This window comes from Apis mellifera, linkage group LG3 (assembly GCF_003254395.2).
Source record: "Apis mellifera strain DH4 linkage group LG3, Amel_HAv3.1, whole genome shotgun sequence".
Taxonomy (NCBI): domain Eukaryota; kingdom Metazoa; phylum Arthropoda; class Insecta; order Hymenoptera; family Apidae; genus Apis; species Apis mellifera.
The window spans coordinates 7,091,133-7,112,523 of NC_037640.1; the positions used below are offsets into that span (position 1 = coordinate 7,091,133).

A 21,391-nucleotide genomic window follows, 5' to 3' on the forward strand; every position below is an offset into this window, starting at 1 on the left:
TAATCAGGTGATGCAGCGTTTACGGTAATTATTATCGTGATTAATGCTCGTGCCTGCGAATCTAAATTTATCAAGATTCCACTTATAGAATCCTTACGTTGTTAAGGGACACAAAGAGCTCGAACGTGAAATTATACATTGGAACGTTGCCGATTTGGGTATTTTGGGTATCAGTTTAATTTTAAGAATTGAATCGAGAAACCATCATTAATTTTAATCAATCTTTCTAACTAATTCGAGGAGAAAACGATGAATTGCATCAACTTGGAAACATTGACCGATTTTTTATTCCATACGAGGCGCGTACCAGCTTATGATAATACGATCGTCCAATCCGATCGATCGATCATCGAACGCGCTCGATATCGAGAATCAAATTTTGGCTCGTTAGTGGCTCCTCTCAAATCCTCCCCTCCCCTCCAAGGATTAACCACGACTCGGATGGCTTTGAGCGGATACCGCAACGACACCAAATCCGATTCCTCGTGTTTGGATCGCGAACAGAACCGATGGATATAAAACGTTACGAAAGCTTGTTCTGCGTGGGTGGTTGCGTTACACGGTGGTCGCATTTTAATTGAAAATTTCGAGGCACGAGTGGGTGCGTCGAAGGATAAATAGGGAGGGGGGGACGATAAAAAAACTCGCGTGATTAGGGGAGAAGGGAGAATTGGAGATACGCGGACGTATTTCCGTCGATTGCCTCACACCTCGAGATACAAATCGAGATCGAACGAAATTTTATATTTATCGAACGAGGTTTGGCACGGGATCGTGGGCAAAAGCACGTGGGTGGTTATTGTAAACAGCTGGTGGAAATTGGAGGCAACCCGCGATGCGAAACTCGCTCGTTTAACAACAATTAAGCAATGAATCAACCGGTCGGGAAGAAGTGACTTACATTACAGTTGCATTGGGCTCGAACGAAACGGCACCACGACGTGATTGAACGGTGACTCGCCGCCAATTTACATAACTCGCCTCGATGTATCGGTTGGACCGACCGATTATCGCGATCGTACCAGAAAAGAAATCGATGTCGACGTCGATCTTTCCACTTGTGCACTTTGCATTTCGATCGGCTCGTTCGATCGCTATATCACTGCACCTAATTTTACTTATTTGACTAAGGAAAACCAACTCTTCTTACTTCATCGTGTCTTCCTTTCTTCCTTCTTTTTGTTTCAATCGTATTATAGCAATTTGCCGTATGATTCACGCGTTCGAATCGATCGAACAGAAACGTTGGATTGTTGTGTAATCTAACGAGGAAATGATTGATGGGTGTTGCAGGTCCAGAGGCTGGCCGAATACGAGAGGTACCTGGGCCAAGAGGCGAGGAATCTAGTGGAGAACGGAAACGGAAGCGTCGGGAGTGGCGCCGTTCTCCAACGTGGCCAACTGGAGGGAGATCTTCATCGTATCCAGGAATTGTTTCCTGGCGATAATCTCCGGCTGCACGAGCGAGATGTCCTCACTACGGTATTTATTTATTTATTTATTTATTTATTTACACCTCCTTGCAATTTTTATTATTATTCAACAAAGATCGTGTTAGAGATCGTATTATTACGTTAGTTAGCGCAAAAATTCTCGATGAATGCAGAATGAATTTCCGGCTGGAAACAGTGTCAGTTATGGGTAAAAAAGGAAACGATTCTCACGAGCGGTCGAGAGACCATTTTTCCTCGCGCTCGTGGAAAAAACGTTCACCGCGCATGGTGTTTCCCACGCATCTCGCGGAACACTCCACCATGACGATATGTCTACTATGCTATTTGTTGTATCGTTGAAAAACGTTGTTGCGAGATTAAACAGGAAGTTTCTTGCCTTCTCTGTCGCCCAGAAATTGGACTAAACTTGCTAACTTTGATAATTCAATTTCATTGTTTCTCAATTCGTTAAAATATGGAAAATAATGACAGTGGAGTGAGATGTAGTAATTTTTTTTTTTCAATAATCGACGGTAAAAAAATCGTTTCATCTTCGTTACACACTCCCTCCTCCTTATTTTAATCCTAACAAAGCCCCCGCAAAGATCCGCTGATACAGATTTCTCATTCTATCTATGACGCGTGTCATCGTCCCACGTGCACCGCAATCTAATCTGCATACTGGGCGTAAAGAGTGTATTGTCAAGAGCACAAGGGATACGTGGCATCTGATAGATCGCTCTTTTGCATAGGTGAAACGCGTGCTCGCGTTTCCCAATGCTTCTCCCCGCGCTCGATGCTTGTTCCACCAACCCATCTCGTATTCCCGCGAACGCGATGATGGAACGTTTCCTCGAATCACGTAGAATCACACCGTCGTCGTCGTAGTCGTGTTACCTTGATTTTACGCGGCATTCATTAACATACGGTAATTCAAGACGCAGACGCAATACTATTTAGCAGCGTTACTTGGGCTGGGAACGAAACGCTGTTTCTCTCTCGAGAGAATCGACACGAGGAGACGATTCGATTTCGTAAGAGAGAAAAAGATGAAGAGGGAGCCGCCGCCGTCAAAGCGAAATATGTTAATCGGCTTGTAATTTCGTGTTTCTCCTCGCCGTATTCGGGGGAGGGGGGGAGAGCTATTTGTCAGACGTAACTGTTCATCCGTGTCTATCCATCCGGTCTTGAGTGACGTCACTGGGCACCGGGAGAGCAGCCTGTCTCCCGATCTCTCGTCTCGAATCTGTTCGGCTGCATCGTTTCAATTGGGCGGGATCTTTTTGCTCGATCTTCCGTTAAAACGGACGCAACGGTTCGCAGTGTGACGTTCGCATGGCATGCGTGCATTTCGTTCGAGTTAACCGAATGAAAATTTCGAAGCGGGCCAGGGAAGACAAGTGGAGCGGCGACGGTGAAATAATGCTTGTTCAAGTTATCCGAAAGTTAATGCGGCTTGGCACGTTGGCGTCCAGTTATTAGACACCTGCTGCGAGGATGATAATAATTTATGTCCCTAGATCCCTGGGCATCAAAATTAGTCGTTATTTTCTGACCCTTTAACTGACGATAACTGGATAGAGGCGGGTATCCAAGGATAATTTAATGCTAATCCCTTGTCCAGCCTCGATGGATATATCGACGTCCACGATTACCGATATCCGTTCTTCGCGCGTATATTTAATACGTAACGATAGACGTGTTAATTGGCCAAGTCGGTTAGGTTAGATTGGCTCTAGGATCTTTCTGGAATTTCGTTCTCGCTACAAAACGGTATCTCCTTTAATCCAAAGATAGCAGCGGCGATCGTTTGTTATTGATTCTCTCGTTCACGAGACGGGTCTGTTTCGTTTCAGAAAATGAAGAGTCTTATTCGCAAGAGGAACAGTGGAAATCCTGGAAGGCTCACGAGAGTGTTGTCGCAAAAATCATTGAACGTGTCCAACAACTCACCAGCCCCGAAATCTCCGCCGAGAACCTTCCTCTTGGAGACACCGGTACAATTCACCACCGTAAGTAATAACATTTCCCATCCGACTTACAATATCCGAATTCCTCGGATTAACGGAATCTTCTCCCTTATTTTCAGGGTGTGCAGTCCCAGGACAGACATCTTTTTCTCTTCTCGGATCTGTTGCTCATAGCAAAGGCACGAAACGGAGGTAACTTCAAGCTGAAACAATCCGTAAGGATGAGCGAGTTGTGGCTAACTGCCGGGCACATAGAGGACGTGGCCGAGACGAGCAAATCTCAGGAAACGAGCTTCGTCCTGGGTTGGCCCACCACGAACGTCGTCGCCACTTTTATGTACGTCATCGTCTCTTTTTTTCTTTACACCCCATTTGCCTCTCGTCTCGCGATTATGCTTCCAGGCGAAAAGAATCTTGTTTTTATTTTTAGAGACGCGCAATAAACTCGATTAAAAGCGTCGAGGCGTCGGGACGCATCACACCAATCTTTGTTTCTTTTTTAGGACTGCTGCAGCCAGGGATCTCTGGTGGGGACGTTTGACCGAACTCGTACGAGAGGAGAGTATGAAGGAGCCGCCGGACACGAACATTCAAGTCGTGTATCACGACAGTGACACGAACACGGAATACGTAAGTGCAGCATACTCCTCTCCGTCGTTGCGCGGAATATACACACGACGATGTTCAAACTGAGAGAGAAAGAGAGAGATGCAAGCGGCGGTCACGCCTTCACGGTCCATTCTTCGCACATATTCCTACCCACCCTGAACAAGAGAGAGAGAGAGAGACCTAGAGATTAGCGTTCGATCGGTTCACCTTCCTGCAGGCATTCCTCTTCCCCTTTTTATACCATTTTTATATCCCCCTTTTTTTTTTTTTTTAATCATTGACGTCAACGAGTGGACGACTGGTAAAAAGAGCGCCTCCTTCTCCAATCTCTGTACGACTCTTGGTCGACTTGCTTCGTTATCGATCAGAGCGCGTTGTATTTAAATACATGCGCCGCTCGATGCCTCTATTAGAGGACACGCGAGCTCCTTCGACGTTTGCCAGAAGCTGGGATCGACGCGAACCCATCCTCTCTAATAACTATAATCGCGTCTATCCAACACGTATTCACGTCGTGTGTATATCTGTGCTGCGCTCGATCACCATTCTGCGATCTTGTTAGCTCGCGTTGGGGAGCCACATCCGCATTGTTTTCCTCCTCGTGTGTTCGCAGTGCAAGACGATTATGGTCGGATCCGAGATGACTGCGGCAGCTTGCGTCAATTTGGCCACTCGCCTGTTGGATCTCCAGGGCCCTTTCCAATTGTGGGCCAGAACATCCGCGGACGAAGCGCCCTATCCATTGATAGGGCACGAGAGGCCTTTCGCGGTGAAACTGTCGAATCTACGGCACACCCTGTCCGCCGAAGAGGGTTTCGATCTGGAGCATTGCAACAAAAGTGGTCACGACACGTGCCACTTCATATTAAGGCCGGTACCGAAATCGCCTGTGAAGAAGAATAAATCGAAGATCACTGGATTGCTCAGGAGATCCCTTTCGTTGAATCCGAGTTTATTCGGTGTCAATCTGTCCAGACTCGACGAGAACGGGTTGCCTAAACCCGTGCTGGTCATGCTTCAACAGCTGTTCGCGAAGGGGCCATTTACGCAGGGAATCTTTAGAAAATCGGCCAACGTGAGAATTGTACGAGAGCTACGGGATCAAATCGAGTCCACGGGCGACCCGAGCTGTTTGGAGGATGCCCCTATCATTGCGGTGGCAGCTTTGCTCAAAGACTTTCTGAGGTCTTTACCGGATCCTTTGCTAACTTCCCACCTGTTTCCCCTCTGGATGGAAAGTTTGGAAACGATAAATCCTGTCCAAACTATTAAAAAGTGGGTAACCAATGATGGATGGATATCTTTGTTCAACTTGTTCAAGTTTTTCAAGTGATATTTAACGGTGATGATTTTTCAGTATTCTAGATAGATTACCCAAAGCGAATTATACCCTGCTGTCACATTTAATCTGCGTTTTACACCATGTGGCACGGCGGTCGAAGCACAATCTTATGTGCGCCAGTAATCTGGGCGTGTGTTGCGGACCCAGTTTACTCTGGTCTCCGAATCCATCCGTGAATCAAAGTAGAGCGATACCTACGCTGACAGAAATGTTGATTCGTCACTGCGAGGTTCTGTTCGGCGAAGGTGTCACGCAGCTTTTCGGGGAAGAACGCAGCGACAGTGGAGCCGAAGAAAGCACCGATAGCCTTCACTGTGAGCACTTCACTTTATCTTATTTCTTCTCCCTTTTCTTTATTACTCTCCTCTCCTCTTACTTTAAAAGTAAGTCCAAGATGGAACTTGTATATGTTTCGTTATCGTTCGATACGTGAACGAGCGTGTAGATAATCCACTGAGGAATTTCTTTCGTTGCAGCAGGTGGGCTTTCTCTGGACAGCCTGGACCTGACGGAACCACCACGCAAGGACCATATGTCTCTTTCTCGAGACTCCGGCCTGACCTTGTCAGATTGTCAACTCTTCATCCCGGAGTCCCCTGTCGGCTCCGAGGATTCCGCCGTGAATGCCTCGTCATCCAGCTTCGACAAGTCTCTCACCAAGGAGGACAAGTCCGCCAACAAATCGTACATTCGTGTCTACGGTGGATGGGAGGAGAGAATAAACGGTTACACGGCGAACAATCATCATCCGAACACCGTGGAGCATAATTTCAGGGAGGAGAAGAACAGCATCGGTTACCCCAATCCGAATTTCCAAAGACAAGATTGGTTGAGGGCACAATTGAAGAGAACGCCGAGGACCAAATTGGACGAACATGATCACCGCAAAGACAGGTTCGACGAGAAGGATATCTACGGAAGGGAATATCTGAGACAAGATTCCATGAAGGAGAACGTGGAGAATTGCAAGGACATTTACAGGAACTCCCAGCTGGACATTACGCGGGATCTTAGGTCTGAATACGAAAGAGCGACGCAGCAGGATATTTGTACGGAACGGGTCTCGATTCACAATTCGGAGCAGGATCTGTCGGGGGATACGACGTTGACCAGTGACAGATACGAATTCAAGAAGGAGCGTTTCAACGAGTTCAAAAAGGTCAAGTCGGAAATGTATGTTAATCGCGAATCACCCGTCTCGCAGAACGGTAGCTACCATTCGGGTAGCGATCTTTACGAGTTTAAGAAAGTGAAGAGCGAGATATACGTGAATAAAGAGACGACACGTACGGAAAGATACGAATCTGAAAGTAGTATCTACGGAAACAGGGACAGAACGAGCGAGATATACGGCTCGAGAGAGAGAAACGATTTGTACTCGTTCAAGCAGGCCGAGGCAATCGATTTGTACGGCGACGAAGACGACGAAGAGGAGAGAACGTGGCCTGATACACCGCCACCGCTTCCACCGAGATTGAGGCATCTGCCGCCAGTGCACATGAATCTGGAGGACAGGCACAAAGTGGCCGGAAGGTCAAGGTCTTTGCCACCGCCGCCTCCTTATCGTCCGCCTCCTCAACCTCGTGCCTCGGTTACTACCAGACATCTGGGATACGGAAGATCCGTAGTTGACGACGAGAGTTACGTTTAAAAAAAAAAACGAGGAGTTATAGAATTGTGGTCGCTTGTATATTGTATGCGTGTGTGTAGGTATCGTGTGCATGTATGTGTGTGTATGTGTGTGTGTGCATACGCGCGTCTGTGTATATGTAAATGTCGCGGCACCTCGAGAATCAAAGAAGCGAAAAGTCGCAAGTCGAGATCATGGATACATGGGTGGTGTATATGTGGTCTCATTACGGCTGAAACTAGTCCAAACTGGAACATATGTATGATATCGGGAACAATAGCGATGTACATACAATATCTTATTGCATGGAACGAAGAAAAATACGTTATAACATCGCTTGATTGTTCATTTCGTTAAAATATGTAAATCTACGATAGATTATGAATTAGAAATATAAGTTGTATAAGCACATTGTGTAAGTCACAAAACGTTATCGGTTGTTTCGCGATTTTTAGCGATAGGACTTAACTGTTATACAGTGATTCAGGGTGCTTCCTTAACGAATCTTAATTAATAGATTTTTTTTTTTTTCTCTCTCTATTAGACATTCATATAGAAACGTTTATTGTTAAATGTAAGCTTTAGCGGACAAGACTTGCGTCGAAATGATATTATTCGTAATTTCTTTTCTTACGCGAAGAATTTTTGTAAAAAAACGAGAATAAAGGAGAATGAAATATATATATATATATATATATATATATACATATATATATATATACTTATATATACATATGTATATATAAAGTATAAAATATACACATACTATGCGAGCAGAGAGAAAAAAATATTTCCATAGATATTCGAATGCAAACTGCTTTCAGACATCAATATCTGTGGAACGAATCGCGATAATAAAATGTAAATTTTATTGCAGTCGAATCAAGAAAGGTGGAGTGAGGTTTGTTTCCATTCGTTGTTTTAACATTATCTTTTTAAATACTTTTAACCAAACGCACATCTCTTTATCGAAATGTCTCGTAATTTCGAGATTGTTTCATGTTTGCTAATATGTTCCGCGCAATAAGAAAACAGCATTGACTCCATCATCGCGTTTCCTTTTTCATTCTATGTACATTTGTGTTCCCCGCTTCCTTTTTGTCTTTTAACCGGAAGTTCATTCATTGCGGAATAAAAATTACAATTGAATAATGTAATAAACATACTCCTCTCCCCTCTCTCTCTCTCTCTCTCTCTCTCTCTCTCTCTCTCTCTCTCTCTCTCTCTCTCTTTCTCTTTCTCCCTCTGTTATTAATAATTATCACATTTTGTTTTATATTTTTTAAACTTAGAACATATAAATTGTAGAACATATAATTGTGCTTCGTATGAGGATACAAGCGATTATCTTAAAACTATAAGATACACGCGAAAGTTCAATGGCACTGTTCAAATATGATCCAAATCTTTCGCTCTTCTGTATATATTAAATGTAAACTGTAATCTTTTATATCGTTAAACGTATATGATAAACTCTATGCAATGCCCGTAAAGTACGTATACTTATCTAAATTATACGACATATTATGAAAAGTAAATATATTTCATATTTTATACAATTGCGTGTGTTCGGTAATATTCATTTCTTGCGTCCTGCATCTTCAAAAATTTCCTATAGGAGCATCTACATGTAGAATTTCAATAATCATTCTTGAAATCCATCGCGAACGATCGTGTTTTTTACTTCCGTACGAGATATCACCTGAATATGCGTTTCCTGTTCTGATCAATTCTTTCAAATAAATGGGGTTATATCCGTTAACAGCATTCATCGTAAAATGCGTCCATCATGTTTATGGACTATGAGGAATTTGCTAGCCTTCAATTAGACAAGCCTATACCTGATGTAAGAGTAAGTAACATTGTGCACATTGTTCTTCATATTCATTTCATTCAAAGTAGAACATTTCTAAAACGATCGATTTACAATTCCTTCTTTAGAATGAAGAGCAATTAAAGAAACACACTTTAGATCCTGGTTTGGAAAAAAAACCTATTGAAAGAGCACTTCATCTTTTGACGTAAGTGAATGAAGGTTATATGTACATTTGTTGATGATAAATCTAAGACAGTAACGATTCACTTTCTCTGAATGTGAAAATAATTTTGTCTTATTGATACTCACAGAATTGGCATATGGCTTTGGGCTTGGGTTTAATTGTAATAATTTTGCGCATAATGATAATACTGTATTTCGAGATATAATACCGTATAGAATCTTGAATTGAATCATGTAATCCTGTGTGATTATCGTATTAAGACTAGATAATTAACTAATTTTATAAAATCTAAAAAAAATAATAATTATAGTAATACACAAATTAATTGTATTATATCAACATATTATTATTCGATTAAATTTTAACAAATAAATAAAAAAGAGATTAGTGTACTTCGATGAAAGATTACGAACTCGTAAAAAAAAAGTCTCCATTGCGGTAGATTTTCGTGTCACGGAGTTGCGTAATAGGCTATAAAGAATACTGCGATTTAAGCAATATTCTTTTTCAGAAATATGCAAATGATGTATCTTAAAACGATATGCATCATCATCCGAGAATCGTGACATGATTACATCGGTTTGTCGATTACACAACGTTGACTACTGATCAACGCATCGCTCTATTGTATTACGCGCGACATAGCATTACGTGTTTTCATCGGTACGTAGGCTGTGTTCGGACTGTTCCGGCTAAACTCGGAAATACTCGATGTCTCGTACGACAAGTCACATATAATCGATACCTTGGAGTAGGACTAGTAGGAGCCCAGTTTAGTTGTCATCTACGTTCCGTTGTGTTGTTTTTCTTGCGTCAAATGCGTCATGAGAGTGCGTACGCGTGTAACATCCATGTAAAAAAAAATTAATCTCGTCTTCGCTCCTTTATTGTGTTTTTGTCGAATAAGATGCACTTTGAAAATGTTGCAAGAGGAAGCTCTGTACAAGAGCACATCTCCTCGGTAAGCAGTTGGATAGAGAATGATTTTTTAGTTAGTAAATCTAGTTCGTTATTGTTCTATATATCATTCCGTCTTTTCATCCTTTCGGCTGTTTCTCTTTCGTATGAACTCATGCACGATTTCTAAAAATATCACAGCGTCGTTCAAGAAGTATACTATCCTGTCGTTTGAGCGTTGCTAATTATAGTCCTTTAAAGACACTCGTAAGAAAATGACATTCTATTGTAACTCGTAAGCAATTAACTAAGACCTTGTTTGGAATAATAAAATTTCAAAGTGTAGGTTATTCAAAAATTTGATGTTATTATTGATCTTTTTTCTTTTTTATATAATAACATTACAATAATAAATGTTTTATTATAATAATGACAATTTACGAAAGATGAAAATTGTAAGAATGCAACAATGCATTCATATATGTATACTATAGCAGTGAAAACATTGTCACATGCTTCAAAAGGATATGTTATGTAAAGATTTTTGTCCTTGAAAGTTGCATACATTTAAAGAAAATAATTGGCTGAAGGGGTCATTTTTATAAAAACTTAATGATTATAGAAAATTTCATGCTTCATAAATAATTTTTTTAAATTTAAAATTTAATAAAATTTTTTCTCTATTATATAAGTAATGAATATTTATTTGAAATGATAGAAAATTTAGAATATAAATAATAGAAATCATTGTTTTTATAATTTATCTTTATTAATGTAACCATTGCTTTGTTTTGTTTGCTGTTATACATATAATTATTTCAGGAAAGGCGATGAAATTCAAAAACTTAATTTTATACAAACATTACCAAACCTATTAGCTACAGAAACAGAATCATGTATAACACGTGTAATACCAAAACTGCAGCAGTCATTAGCTACTGCATCTACGGAATTTCATATTGCAGCTTCAACTACATTCAAAACAATTTTAGAACAGAAACTTGTCAATCATAATGTTTTTAGTCGAACATTCCTTCAAAGTATCTTAGAGTCACTTGAAAAGCGTGATCCAGGTAAAGAAATTGTTTTTGCTTATTCATTAGATTTGCTAGTTAAATAGTTTCATGTATTTGGTATTATTCTATATAACTAAATATGTATATATGTACATTTAAAGTTATCTGTCATGCATGGCTGGAGACCTTACTGGATGTGATAGAGTTACTGCCGATAGAAACCATAAGAAAGCAGGTTTGTATAGATGATCTTAGAAATTGATATTCAGAAAATATTGTCATTTAGAAGGGCAAATGTATAATCATTTTTATGCATGTATGCAATTTTATAATATGATTATAGTATTTCAGTAAAAAATAAAATTAATTTATTTTTATTTTATTTGGCATTAGACTAAGCAAGTATTAAAATTCACTTGTTACAAAAAAATGCTATATATTTATCATCAATACTATAATTATACTTTTTAAAATTTGAACATTATTGAAATTTAATGTAATATCATATGAATAATAATAGTAATAAAATTATACAGATACTTCCATTGAGTCTAAGCAAAGGGCAATTATCACAGCCTATCTATTCAAGGATAATATGCAGCAAGATATTAGGAAAGATTTGTACAAGATTTGAATCTGGTCTGTGAGTATGTTTCATCTTATCAAATTTTGTAATATTTTTATTATTAATCAATTTATATCAACAACAATATTTCTAAATGAAAGATCAAATTTATATTGAAATTTAACAGTAAACTTTAATTTAGTAAATTTAGAAATTTAGTAAAAATTATTCAAAGAAATTCGTTTCAATAAAGTCATTAAATAAGTATACGTATTAAAATTGTTGTCAGGATACAGAAGGAAGTTCTACCAATGGTACATTCCCTCTGTCAGGATGTAAATAATGAAGTACGAGCTAATATCTGCTTGCAGCTACGTTTCGTTGCTGAAGGCCTTAATGCTGATACTCTAAAAACCTCTTTGCTACCATCTCTCGTAGAATTAGCAAGTGATGAAGAAAGCAATGTAAGATGCGCCGCTGTAGAAACGATAGCGTATTTGCTACCTTATTTTCAAGAAGGTATGCTTAATGACTAGTTGTGCATCATAAGCATTTCAAGTTTTCTTTAATAATATATTTCAATTTTTAAATTAAAATTCGTATATTTTATCAAGATAAAAATATGATAACAATTGTTTACAGAAACAATAAAAACTATCATAGTGCCACTTATTAAAAAATTATGTGAAACTTCACAGTCTATATATCACGACAATAGCGTGATATGTGTAATTTCCCAAGAATTTGGAAAAATTGTACTTGGCCTAGAAAGTAAGATTTCTTAATAATTGAAATTTTGTTTTTGCAATCACAATATGTTCATATTCTATTGATATTTTAGAATGTTTATTACCCGCGGAAAAAACATGGTTTTTAAAATATTATCAGCAACTTTCACAAATGGGCATTGTTATAATGAGGAAAGAATCCAAGCATCATATTCCATTTGTAAGTACAAAAACAAAAAATTGAATATATTTTATAATATATATCTTTTACATTCAAAATACGAATCTAGATGGATATTGATCTTGACGAAGACGAGAAATACGTAGAATGCAGAAGATGTTGCGCATTTAATCTTCCAGCAATGTTCATTTTTGTATCGAATTCTCCAGATGATACAGATTCATTGCTTCTTACATTCACTGCATTGGCAAACGATCATTATTATTTGGTTCGGAGAACTGTAGCGTGTGGAATTCATGAAGTAAGAATTTATGATTTATAATTTAAAAATCGATAACATAAAATTTTCTATTGAAAATCATTATATAGGTAGCCAAAGTATTGGGTCCAAAAAGTGGACGGATAAAAACAGATCTAATAAAATTATTAAAAGATAATTCTGAAGAAGTTTTACAAGGTATAGCTCCTCATATAGCATTAATTCTTGAATGTTTGCTTGAAAGTCACGTTATCGGCATAGATAAAATGGTTTGTATACTTTTTTTATAACAATTATAAGAAATATATTTATTTTATTTATATAATTCTTTTTGTTTGTCAAATATAGGATTCCATTGTTATGGAAATAGGTAGAGCTTTATTGAAATGTGAATCGGAAATAGCAGGTACACATAATTGGAGATTAGTATCTTTAATACATTCACAGTTTGAAGTATTGCCTAAATATTTTCCAAGTGATTTTATATATTCATATTTTGTGCCAATGGCTTTTTTCAGAATATTACATGCTGTAAGTTTTGAATATAAATTTGTTTATATATTTCGTTTTTTGCAATAATATTACAATAATGAAATTTTTTTATCTTTAACTTTCAGAGGGCAATACCTATTCGTCTCTCATCGGGAAATCTATATCTTATATTTTTACGTTATAATATAAAACCTGCGCAAAGAGTAGAACTTCGTACTAAATTATGTTCAGAATTGGCCAATAATGCGAATTCTTACTCGAGAATGATGTTTGTTCGTATAATGATGAAAGCTTTAGAAATTTTCTCCTCTGCTTACTTCAAGGAACATTTTTATACTACTTTATTAAGTTTGGCTGAAGATAATATAGCTAACATAAGAATGAAAGTAGTTAATTTGATGCCTCAATTAAAAAGTCTCCTCCGGATACCGGCTGATAAAAAATTGTTAACTATATTAGAATCAACGGTGACGCATTTAATAAATAGCGAAAAAGATAGAGATGTATTAAATTCATTAACAATTGTTATAAAAAAATTGGACGAGACAATACTTAAATATGAAAGTCGAATGGTAAGTAATATTATTTATAATTCGATGTATCAATACAAAAACATTTTTATATAAGAAATTTTGTTTCAGCCAACTGGAGTACTTTCAAAACAGGAAATTGAGGATAATAGAAAATTTGAAGAAGAAAAGAAAATATCAGGAATGGCAATTGGAAAAGCTCCAGTTCCGAAAAAAGGTATGTGAGAAGAAATTCCAATATATTATTATTAAAATTATTACTAAAATTATTTTCATTTATTTTATTTTATTTTATTTTTGATTAAAATGTTTAAAATATTTTAATTATAGGCGTATGGCGACAAGCTGATTCCTCGAAAGCGTAAGTATATATTATAATTTGAATATCTATTCGTGTAATCAATTTGAATACGTAATTATTTTTTAATTATATTTTAAATTAATTTAATGTTTTTTATTCTATTCCTTTTTCAGGCCGCAAACAACCTCCAAAGGTAAGTATTTGTTTCTCGTTATTGTCATTCAAATATAGATTACTTTATACAATAGTAATTAAAATTAACAATGTTTATTATAGATAGCATAACCTCTCCTCGTCCATCCGCCGAATCATTAAAAACAAGGTACATAAGTTATATATTTATTTATCCATTATATATATTTTTATAAATAAAAGTAACTTTAATTATAAGTGTTGTACTAACATTCGAATAGAACTAATATTCGAATAGAAAAGATAGACTCTTTAGAACTGACGAAAAATAAAGTTGTGAATCTCTCTCTCTCTCTATATCTTTTAGTTTAGTTAACAATTTCAGCAGAAACCTAATATCAAATTCTGCATGCTTTGCATCTAACAGAATTCAACTAACACATCCTTGGGAAAGAATAGGGTATACCAACTCAAATATTAGTACAACCCATACTAACTTTGACAATGGATCGTGCAGTGATTATCTAATGCAAAAGACTCAGCAAAGCCGATCGAAATTATCATTGCCCTTTATATTGTGGCCGGAAACGTGTGAATGCAATTATGGGGAAGAATATAATTTTCATTCTTGTCCCTCGTCCGATTACGCAAAATCTGTTTTTTTGGCGATCATGAGAGAAAATCGGCGAAGATCGCAGCAAAATTTTCTATTAACTCGAGATTATGCTCGCGAATTTTCCACTAACATTGCCAGCAAGGACACTGCCACTGTAAGAACGCTTGCAGCTCACTATAACTCTTGTTGGCCTTGTAGCTCTATGCCCGAGATACCGGTAATGCTGTCGGATGACGAATTCCTTGTGGATGCTGGTATCAGGATTCCGGTGCAATTCTCTCAGAGTACTTCCAAGATACCACATTTACAAGATTCCATATTTGGTAAGAGAAGAACCTCGTTCAATCATATTCGGCCTACTGGCATGAATTTCGATAAAGGGAAGCCTAAGAGGAATTCTTCCGTTGAATACGAGGATTGTATAAAAAGAAGAACGAATACTGATCAATCCAACCATGCCAGAACTTCCATCGATTGCGAGGATGGATTAAGATTGGTGAAGGAAAATCAACAGCTCGGTAAGAAAGATCCGATATACGTTGGTCCGTTGATTAGGTCGAGATTTGGATTCGGTGTAAATCAAGATAGGACGATGGACGACAAAATGAAAAGGCGAAATTCGTTAATATTGGATAAAGAGAAACCGAAGGTTGTACAGTCAAAGTGTACGTTAGACAGGACTAAAAGGAATTCTGTAAATTTCGAGAAAGGAAAGCCTAAGAGAAATTTTTCGGCCGAGTACGAGGATGGTATAAAACGAAGAACCAACGGTACTAATCACGTGAAAGGTATACGATTAAGGTCGATTGATTACGAGGATGGTTTGAGTTTAGTGAAGGAGAATCAACAGCAAGATAAAAAAGATCACTTGTATCTTGGACCTGTGATGAGATCGAGGTTTGGATATAGCGTGAATCAAGAAAGGGCAATGGACGATAAAATGAAACGGCGAAACTCATTGATATTGGATAAAGACAAGCCTAAAATCGTCCAAACAAAGTGTATGCTGGACAGGACTAAACGGCATTCTGCAAATTTTAGTTTAAAAATGTTGGATACGAAAGAGACTAAAACTACTTTGAAGGATCAGCATAGCTTAGAAGTGACCGAGTATACGCCGTCGGAACGATTGAGCAGAGCATTAAGACGATATTCGACATTAGATGTGAATCATAATCAGGGACATAGCAAAATACCCTTAAGAAGTTTTGTACGTCGTAGTAGAACTGCACCTGCCACTAGGGCTTCCAGCCCTGTGGGCTCACAATTTAGGTACGAGGAAATCGATAAACTGTGCCGAAAATTCGAGGAGTATCAACTCTATTAGTGTAATTACATCAAACGCATTTACGTATCGATATGAAAGGAGAGAAAAAAAAAAAAAAAAGAAGATAACTGTATGTGCTGGTTCGCATCTAATTACAAATACGTTGTATCAGGGGGATAGAAAGATTTTGTGGGATACATTTTATATATGTATATATATTCTGTGTATTTTAACCTTTTATAGAATCTTAGGTTTTTTCGAATTCAGCATTTTCTTTCTGAAATAACGAGGCATTTGGAAACTATATTATTATGAGGTTGTTCCGATTTACGATTTCGTACAACCTTGTTAGATTTCTTATTAGCTAGCTTAACTAATATATTTTTCTATTCGTATATGATTGGCAGAAGTTAAAGAAGAGATGAATCTATATTTTATTTATTACCAGTAACATTTTAGACATTTTTTTTTTTTTTTTAATTTTATTATATTCCCACATTATTATATTGAAAAAAATTTATATTTCGATAAATCGATTAGGAAAGTTTATCAGGTATTTTAGCGTTTTTAATAAAAAAGATGCTTATGTTGGAAGACTGTTTATTAGACGATGCTGTATCGAAATTCGTAAAAGTAAAAGAATAAGACTATTTTGCACTTTAATTTTATAGCTGCATATCTAATACGTATTACTCTATAAAACTTTATTCACTGATTGAATAATATATTCTAATAAATTATTATATTTAGGGGATTACACAGATTACGATAGATACGACGAGATAATAAAAAGATAGAATTTAATTATCTTAATAGCCAATTTTAGGTCTAGTCTCGAATAGTTATAAAAAGCAGGGCTAGTTTTAATGTCTGTAAAATGATTTTTAAATGTTCGATACGACTTTTTGTATCTTACTCTTTTTTTTTCTTTTTTCTTTTTTTCTTTTTTTCTTTTTTAACGAATTCAGTTGTAACGTGCCAGTAAAGGCTGATAATTTTTAATAGGATTTTTCGCCATTGTTTTTTATAACTTGTTTTTTAATTTAGCTTGAATTTACAAAACAAAAAAAATCAGTCTAATTTCGTGTAGACGCATATAATAGCGAACGATTATAATGATATATATATATTAATTTTATTATTATATCGCGTTGAATGGGAGGTGTTATTATTTACTAGATATTATAATTTTCGATCGATTTACGAACATCGCCGTTAATAATTAATTTTTATTATAAAGAACCAGTGAACTACGATAAACGAAGTAACTTTTTGAGCGCAACTTTAGGGATTCTCGATTCCCCGATTTCCCTTTAAACACGTTGAACGATTAAAATTCTTCCCTTGCGTAGTGGACTGGAATAACTGTTGTGTCTTAAATATCTACGAAAATATCATACAGTTCTTAAAGAATATCACATACACATATACACGTAACACACACGTAACATACACGCATACACAAAAATTATATGTACATAGACTGACCAAAACGATTTAGCAAATGTCTAATTATAAAGTAGTAATCAAAGGAGAGCAAAAATTAATGAAATTTATCGTGAAACTAAAAATAATAAAAGAGATAACAGTATGTATCGAAAAGGACAAGTATAATATCTTCGCAGAAATATTTTCATTGAGCTTCTGATAAATGTATTTTGGGGTGAAAGATCAAAAGACAAAAAAAAAAAAATAAAAAATAAAAAATAAAAAAAAAAAGAAAAGAAAAGAGAGAAAAGATATAAGACGCTTCGAAGCCAAAGATAATATCTAATGATGATACGATTAAATATCAAATGTACAAAACCCTTAAAAGGCATTATGTACTTGTGTCATGTACATATACTGTATAAGCCTTACAGTGCAAGTGCCATTGAATCGATTGGAGACTTCAACGCCTGGAAAGAGGGTGACTGTACCGTCGAATACAAGGAGAATATATACAAGGTAAAACTTCGAAAAAAGTAATAACCAACCCAAAATACATGAATAATGTCGAGCAATTGTCACGACGAGATTAAATTACACGCGATATTTAATATCACGATCTTGATATACGTTGCTCCCGTATATTATAAAAAAAAAAGATTATCCGTAGCTATAGCTGGCTTGTAAAAAAAATATTGTTCAAGAAACGAAGCATCGACTATTTTTCTTACACATTTATTATATTGTAACTAGCTGTTCGCCCGAATATCCGAATCTAGTTTCGACCTTTCTTTCATCTTCTTTCGTTCGTTTCTCCGATTTCATAATTTCCGAGGGTTGTAAATCCCCAATTTTAATGTAGAACCTGTTTTTTTCTTCTTTTTTTTTTTTTTTTTTTTATTTTTTTTTTAATAATCGCTAGTCAATCCGATTTCGCAAAGATTTTACACCTGCCTATATAGCAATTAATCGTTATTGGTCTACAGGAATATATATATATATACTTTTTCTCGTACAAGCTACCGAACACCGAAGATAGATCACACTCTCTTTACGCTTAGAGATTAGAAAGAGATGCAATTTACCGAAATCGATTGTTGCCGCGTAAACGATATTAATTATTTTGTTATAATTGTAAGATCTTACGGCTACCGACTTATATATATATATATATGGTAACATAGCGAAGCTTGTTGTATATTATTTTTATAGGAGACTTTAGGGTAGCGTCAGCCGTACGATTTCGTGAATCTAACGTACACAATTATGGTGCAAAATTAATCTCTTAAGTAGAGGAGTATTACGATCGATGTATATTTAAATAAAAACAAAAAACTTGCGTTACGTTTCGCCGAATCGTACGGTTGTTGGTTCACCATGCGACGAAACTTCTTTTTTATAGGAAATCCTAGAATATATTATATATAATATATATATATATATATATATATATATACACAGACACACACTAATAAGTATATATGGTTTAATGAAATTGAACAAATTGTTAAATGTGCAACTATAGGGACAGCCGTAACATGGGAAAGCGCGTTTCGAAGAAAACCAAGCGAAAGTAGAGAGCGAAGAAAGGTTTACTCTCGAGAAGGAACTAACTAGGAAAAAAACACAGGGAAAAAGTAAAAATTTCTCGAATCTCGTATTTTCGCCATAAGAATATAATCGCTTAAAATGCTGCTCCTTATTTTTGTACAGATCTTACCGTACGTAATATTATTAACTTTTGTGCCAGAAAGTAAAAATATGCAGTATATTATATATATATGATAAGTAAAAAGAAAAAAAACACATACACACAGACATTCGTGCTACTCTCGTACTTTAACGTAATTGTTAACGTATTTGTTTCTTTATATATACGTAGAAAAGAAAAAAAAGATAACGAAAAGAAAGAGACGAGCACTTTTATCGCTGACACTGTTATATATATATTAATAATAATAATAATAATAATACGTATATCGTGTTACGTACGTGTGTCGCGTACGTAAATCGAGTAATCACTCTGGGAGATAGAAATTTTTCTTTATCCTGGATAAATCGTCGTTCATTGGATCATTTGGGAAAAAAGGAAAAGTAATAATATTGTGGTGACCATTGAATGAGAGAAGAAAGAAAGGCACGTCAATTGAATTTTATCGCATTAGAAACAAGTTAGAAAGAAAAGAAAGTTTCCAAACGTTAACGGCCTGCGTGTTTCTTTCGGGAAAGGGTAATCTGTGATGACAAACAAAAAAAAAAAAATAAATAAATAAATAAATAAATAAAATAAAATAAAATAAAAGTAATGATACATATTTAAACGCGAGAATAAAATGGAAACAAATAAATAACGCGAAGAGAATTACGTTCGTGTAATTGCGAACGTATCGAATTCGTTGAACGATATTTTTATTACTCATAATTGCTCCCGTAAAGAATAAGGAATGTTATTGAAACAAAGAGAAGTGTATTTTTGTGAGGTATATCTGTAAGAAACAAAAATCTAGTTAAATGTGAACAACTAAAGAACAACGCGATCGTAGATTTTATTGGCTCTATCGATATATTATACATCTGTTTTAATATACGTTACAAACAATAAATCGAATCTTTTTTGTTACACAATCCGACAATCTATCTTCTCGATCATCCTTTTCTCTCTTTTTTTTTTTTTTGTTTTTTATTTTAATAAAAATTTCAACGAGAGGGAAGAAAGAAAAGGTAAAGGATTTCTTTTTAATTTCTTTTTATTTCTTCTACTTTTTTAATAAATCAGTGTGACTCGAGTCGCTACAAACTGTGTATGAGTTTCCTTTTATAATTTACTTACGAAGTATATAATAATGATTTTGTTTGATCACCATCGCTCATTCACACGCACCCGCTTACCTTGATTATAAAAAACTTGGAAAAAGATAAATCGATTGGAATTTTCCATTCTCCCACCCGATGAAATGCGTCTCTAAACGTGAGATAATAGCCCGATACGTTAGTTTTTCATTTATTTTTATCATTTCATTATTTTATTACCCATCGAATTCCCCTCCATGTGAACTGTGGCGATTTTTATACTATTATATGTAATAAGGATTTCGAAAATAAACGCGGCATTTATGTTATATTATATCTTTCTCTCGACAACAGATACTTTCCTTCCGATCGTAAAATACTGCTTCTTCTCTCTACATATTTTTTTCTTCTTCTAATTTTTAAAACCTCCCTCGCCTCGCCGAGAAACTAAACTTTTTTTCAAGGACGATCTCTGATGATTGGCTTTATATAAAATTTCCTATAAACAATATCTTTCCCCTTTGTCGAACAAAGATTTATTTCCTCGGAATACGCTCGAATAGTCCGAACTGAATATTTTCTTTCTTCATTTTGTCGGAGAACGGATTGTCAAAGTAAACGGATTCCGATTTCTTCGTTTTCCTTATCTCGGTATTACTTTTCGGTAGTAAAAGTATCAGCTCTTATCATCTAGTAGAATTCACGCTTTCCTTTTTCATTCTTTGTCTTTTCATTCGAACGTAGACGTATCTATCTTTCGAATTCATGCCGTTTCAACGTGAGTTATTAGAAGTAACAGCTGAATAAAGATGGCACGGTGTTCATCACATGCGATTCATCCCTTGATTCGTACGCGAGCAACGTGTACCTTCCGTTATATCTTTGTCGTTCCCTCATTCGCACGGAATCATCGGTTGTGTGATCAACGGACTATATAGTAGGGAGAAGTATGTACAGAAGACTTCGTGGCTCGATGCTATCGATCTAACGTCGAAGTAACGCTCGAAATTCCTGCGCTCCACATCTTTCCTTTTCCCTTCCGGGACACGGGGATGATATATTGCACATGGAAAATTAAGTGCATTGCTCGAAAGAAATTATATCAAGTTGAGCTTAATACTTTGTAATATTCTTACAAGTTATTATAATGTCAAAAGAAGAATAATAATAGGTGAAAAGATTGTTACGATAAATTGTATCGTAAA

The 21,391-nt window shown here is 36.1% G+C and overlaps 2 protein-coding genes and 1 long non-coding RNA gene across 10 annotated transcripts in view; 2 read left to right on the forward strand and 1 right to left on the reverse strand.

Moving 5' to 3' along the window:
* The window catches only part of LOC410044 (rho GTPase-activating protein 20), a 171,187-nt gene extending 163,158 nt beyond the window's left edge, over positions 1–8,029 (forward strand). For 3 of the 4 annotated variants that reach the window (XM_016911123.2, XM_006560859.3, XM_016911125.2), the window contains 7 exons: positions 1,294–1,482; positions 3,290–3,445; positions 3,523–3,740; positions 3,907–4,033; positions 4,626–5,287; positions 5,370–5,668; positions 5,831–8,029. In XM_016911123.2, coding sequence (XP_016766612.2) covers positions 1,294–1,482; positions 3,290–3,445; positions 3,523–3,740; positions 3,907–4,033; positions 4,626–5,287; positions 5,370–5,668; positions 5,831–7,005 — 2,826 coding nt within the window. In that variant the 3' untranslated portion in view covers positions 7,006–8,029. The remainder of the gene's footprint in view (positions 1–1,293; positions 1,483–3,289; positions 3,446–3,522; positions 3,741–3,906; positions 4,034–4,625; positions 5,288–5,369; positions 5,669–5,830) is intronic. The other variant, XM_016911124.2, reaches the window with a different exon arrangement.
* A 201-nt stretch (positions 8,030–8,230) lies between these two features.
* Positions 8,231–9,532, reverse strand: LOC102654622. Its single transcript, XR_001702332.2, has 2 exons — positions 9,398–9,532; positions 8,231–9,272 (listed from the first exon to the last, which is right to left on the reverse strand). It is a non-coding gene; the product is annotated as an uncharacterized LOC102654622 (long non-coding RNA).
* Positions 9,533–9,730: 198 nt separating this feature from the next.
* On the forward strand, positions 9,731–20,026 carry LOC410045 (serine/threonine-protein phosphatase 4 regulatory subunit 4). Of its 5 annotated transcripts, none has more exons than XM_393531.7 (16): positions 9,731–9,945; positions 10,704–10,954; positions 11,059–11,132; positions 11,434–11,540; positions 11,752–11,981; positions 12,105–12,233; positions 12,304–12,410; positions 12,481–12,672; positions 12,741–12,899; positions 12,979–13,161; positions 13,248–13,694; positions 13,764–13,869; positions 13,983–14,013; positions 14,127–14,146; positions 14,230–14,275; positions 14,513–20,021. In XM_393531.7, exons 1-16 carry the CDS (start codon positions 9,905–9,907, stop codon positions 16,026–16,028), a joined length of 3,639 nt encoding a protein of 1,212 aa, XP_393531.4. In that variant the 5' UTR covers positions 9,731–9,904; the 3' UTR covers positions 16,029–20,021. The 5 variants fall into 5 exon arrangements, with proteins under 5 accessions (XP_393531.4, XP_006560925.2, XP_006560924.2 ...); XM_006560862.3 differs by having other exon boundaries at positions 14,900–20,021; XM_006560863.3 differs by lacking the exon at positions 9,731–9,945 and having other exon boundaries at positions 10,722–10,954; positions 11,434–11,536; positions 14,513–20,026.
* The last annotated feature ends 1,365 nt before the right edge of the window (positions 20,027–21,391 follow it).

What these genes read in the sequence shown, in the direction of transcription:
- LOC410045 (XM_393531.7), top strand. Translation starts at nt 9,905, where the DNA reads ATGTTGCAAGAGGAAGCTCTGTACAAGAGCACATCTCCTCG. An exon ending in CAAGCTGATTCCTCGAAAGC is followed by an intron (nt 14,014 to 14,126) that starts GTAAGTATATAT and finishes TTCCTTTTTCAG; the next exon opens with GCCGCAAACAACCTCCAAAG. An exon ending in GCCGCAAACAACCTCCAAAG is followed by an intron (nt 14,147 to 14,229) that starts GTAAGTATTTGT and finishes TGTTTATTATAG; the next exon opens with ATAGCATAACCTCTCCTCGT.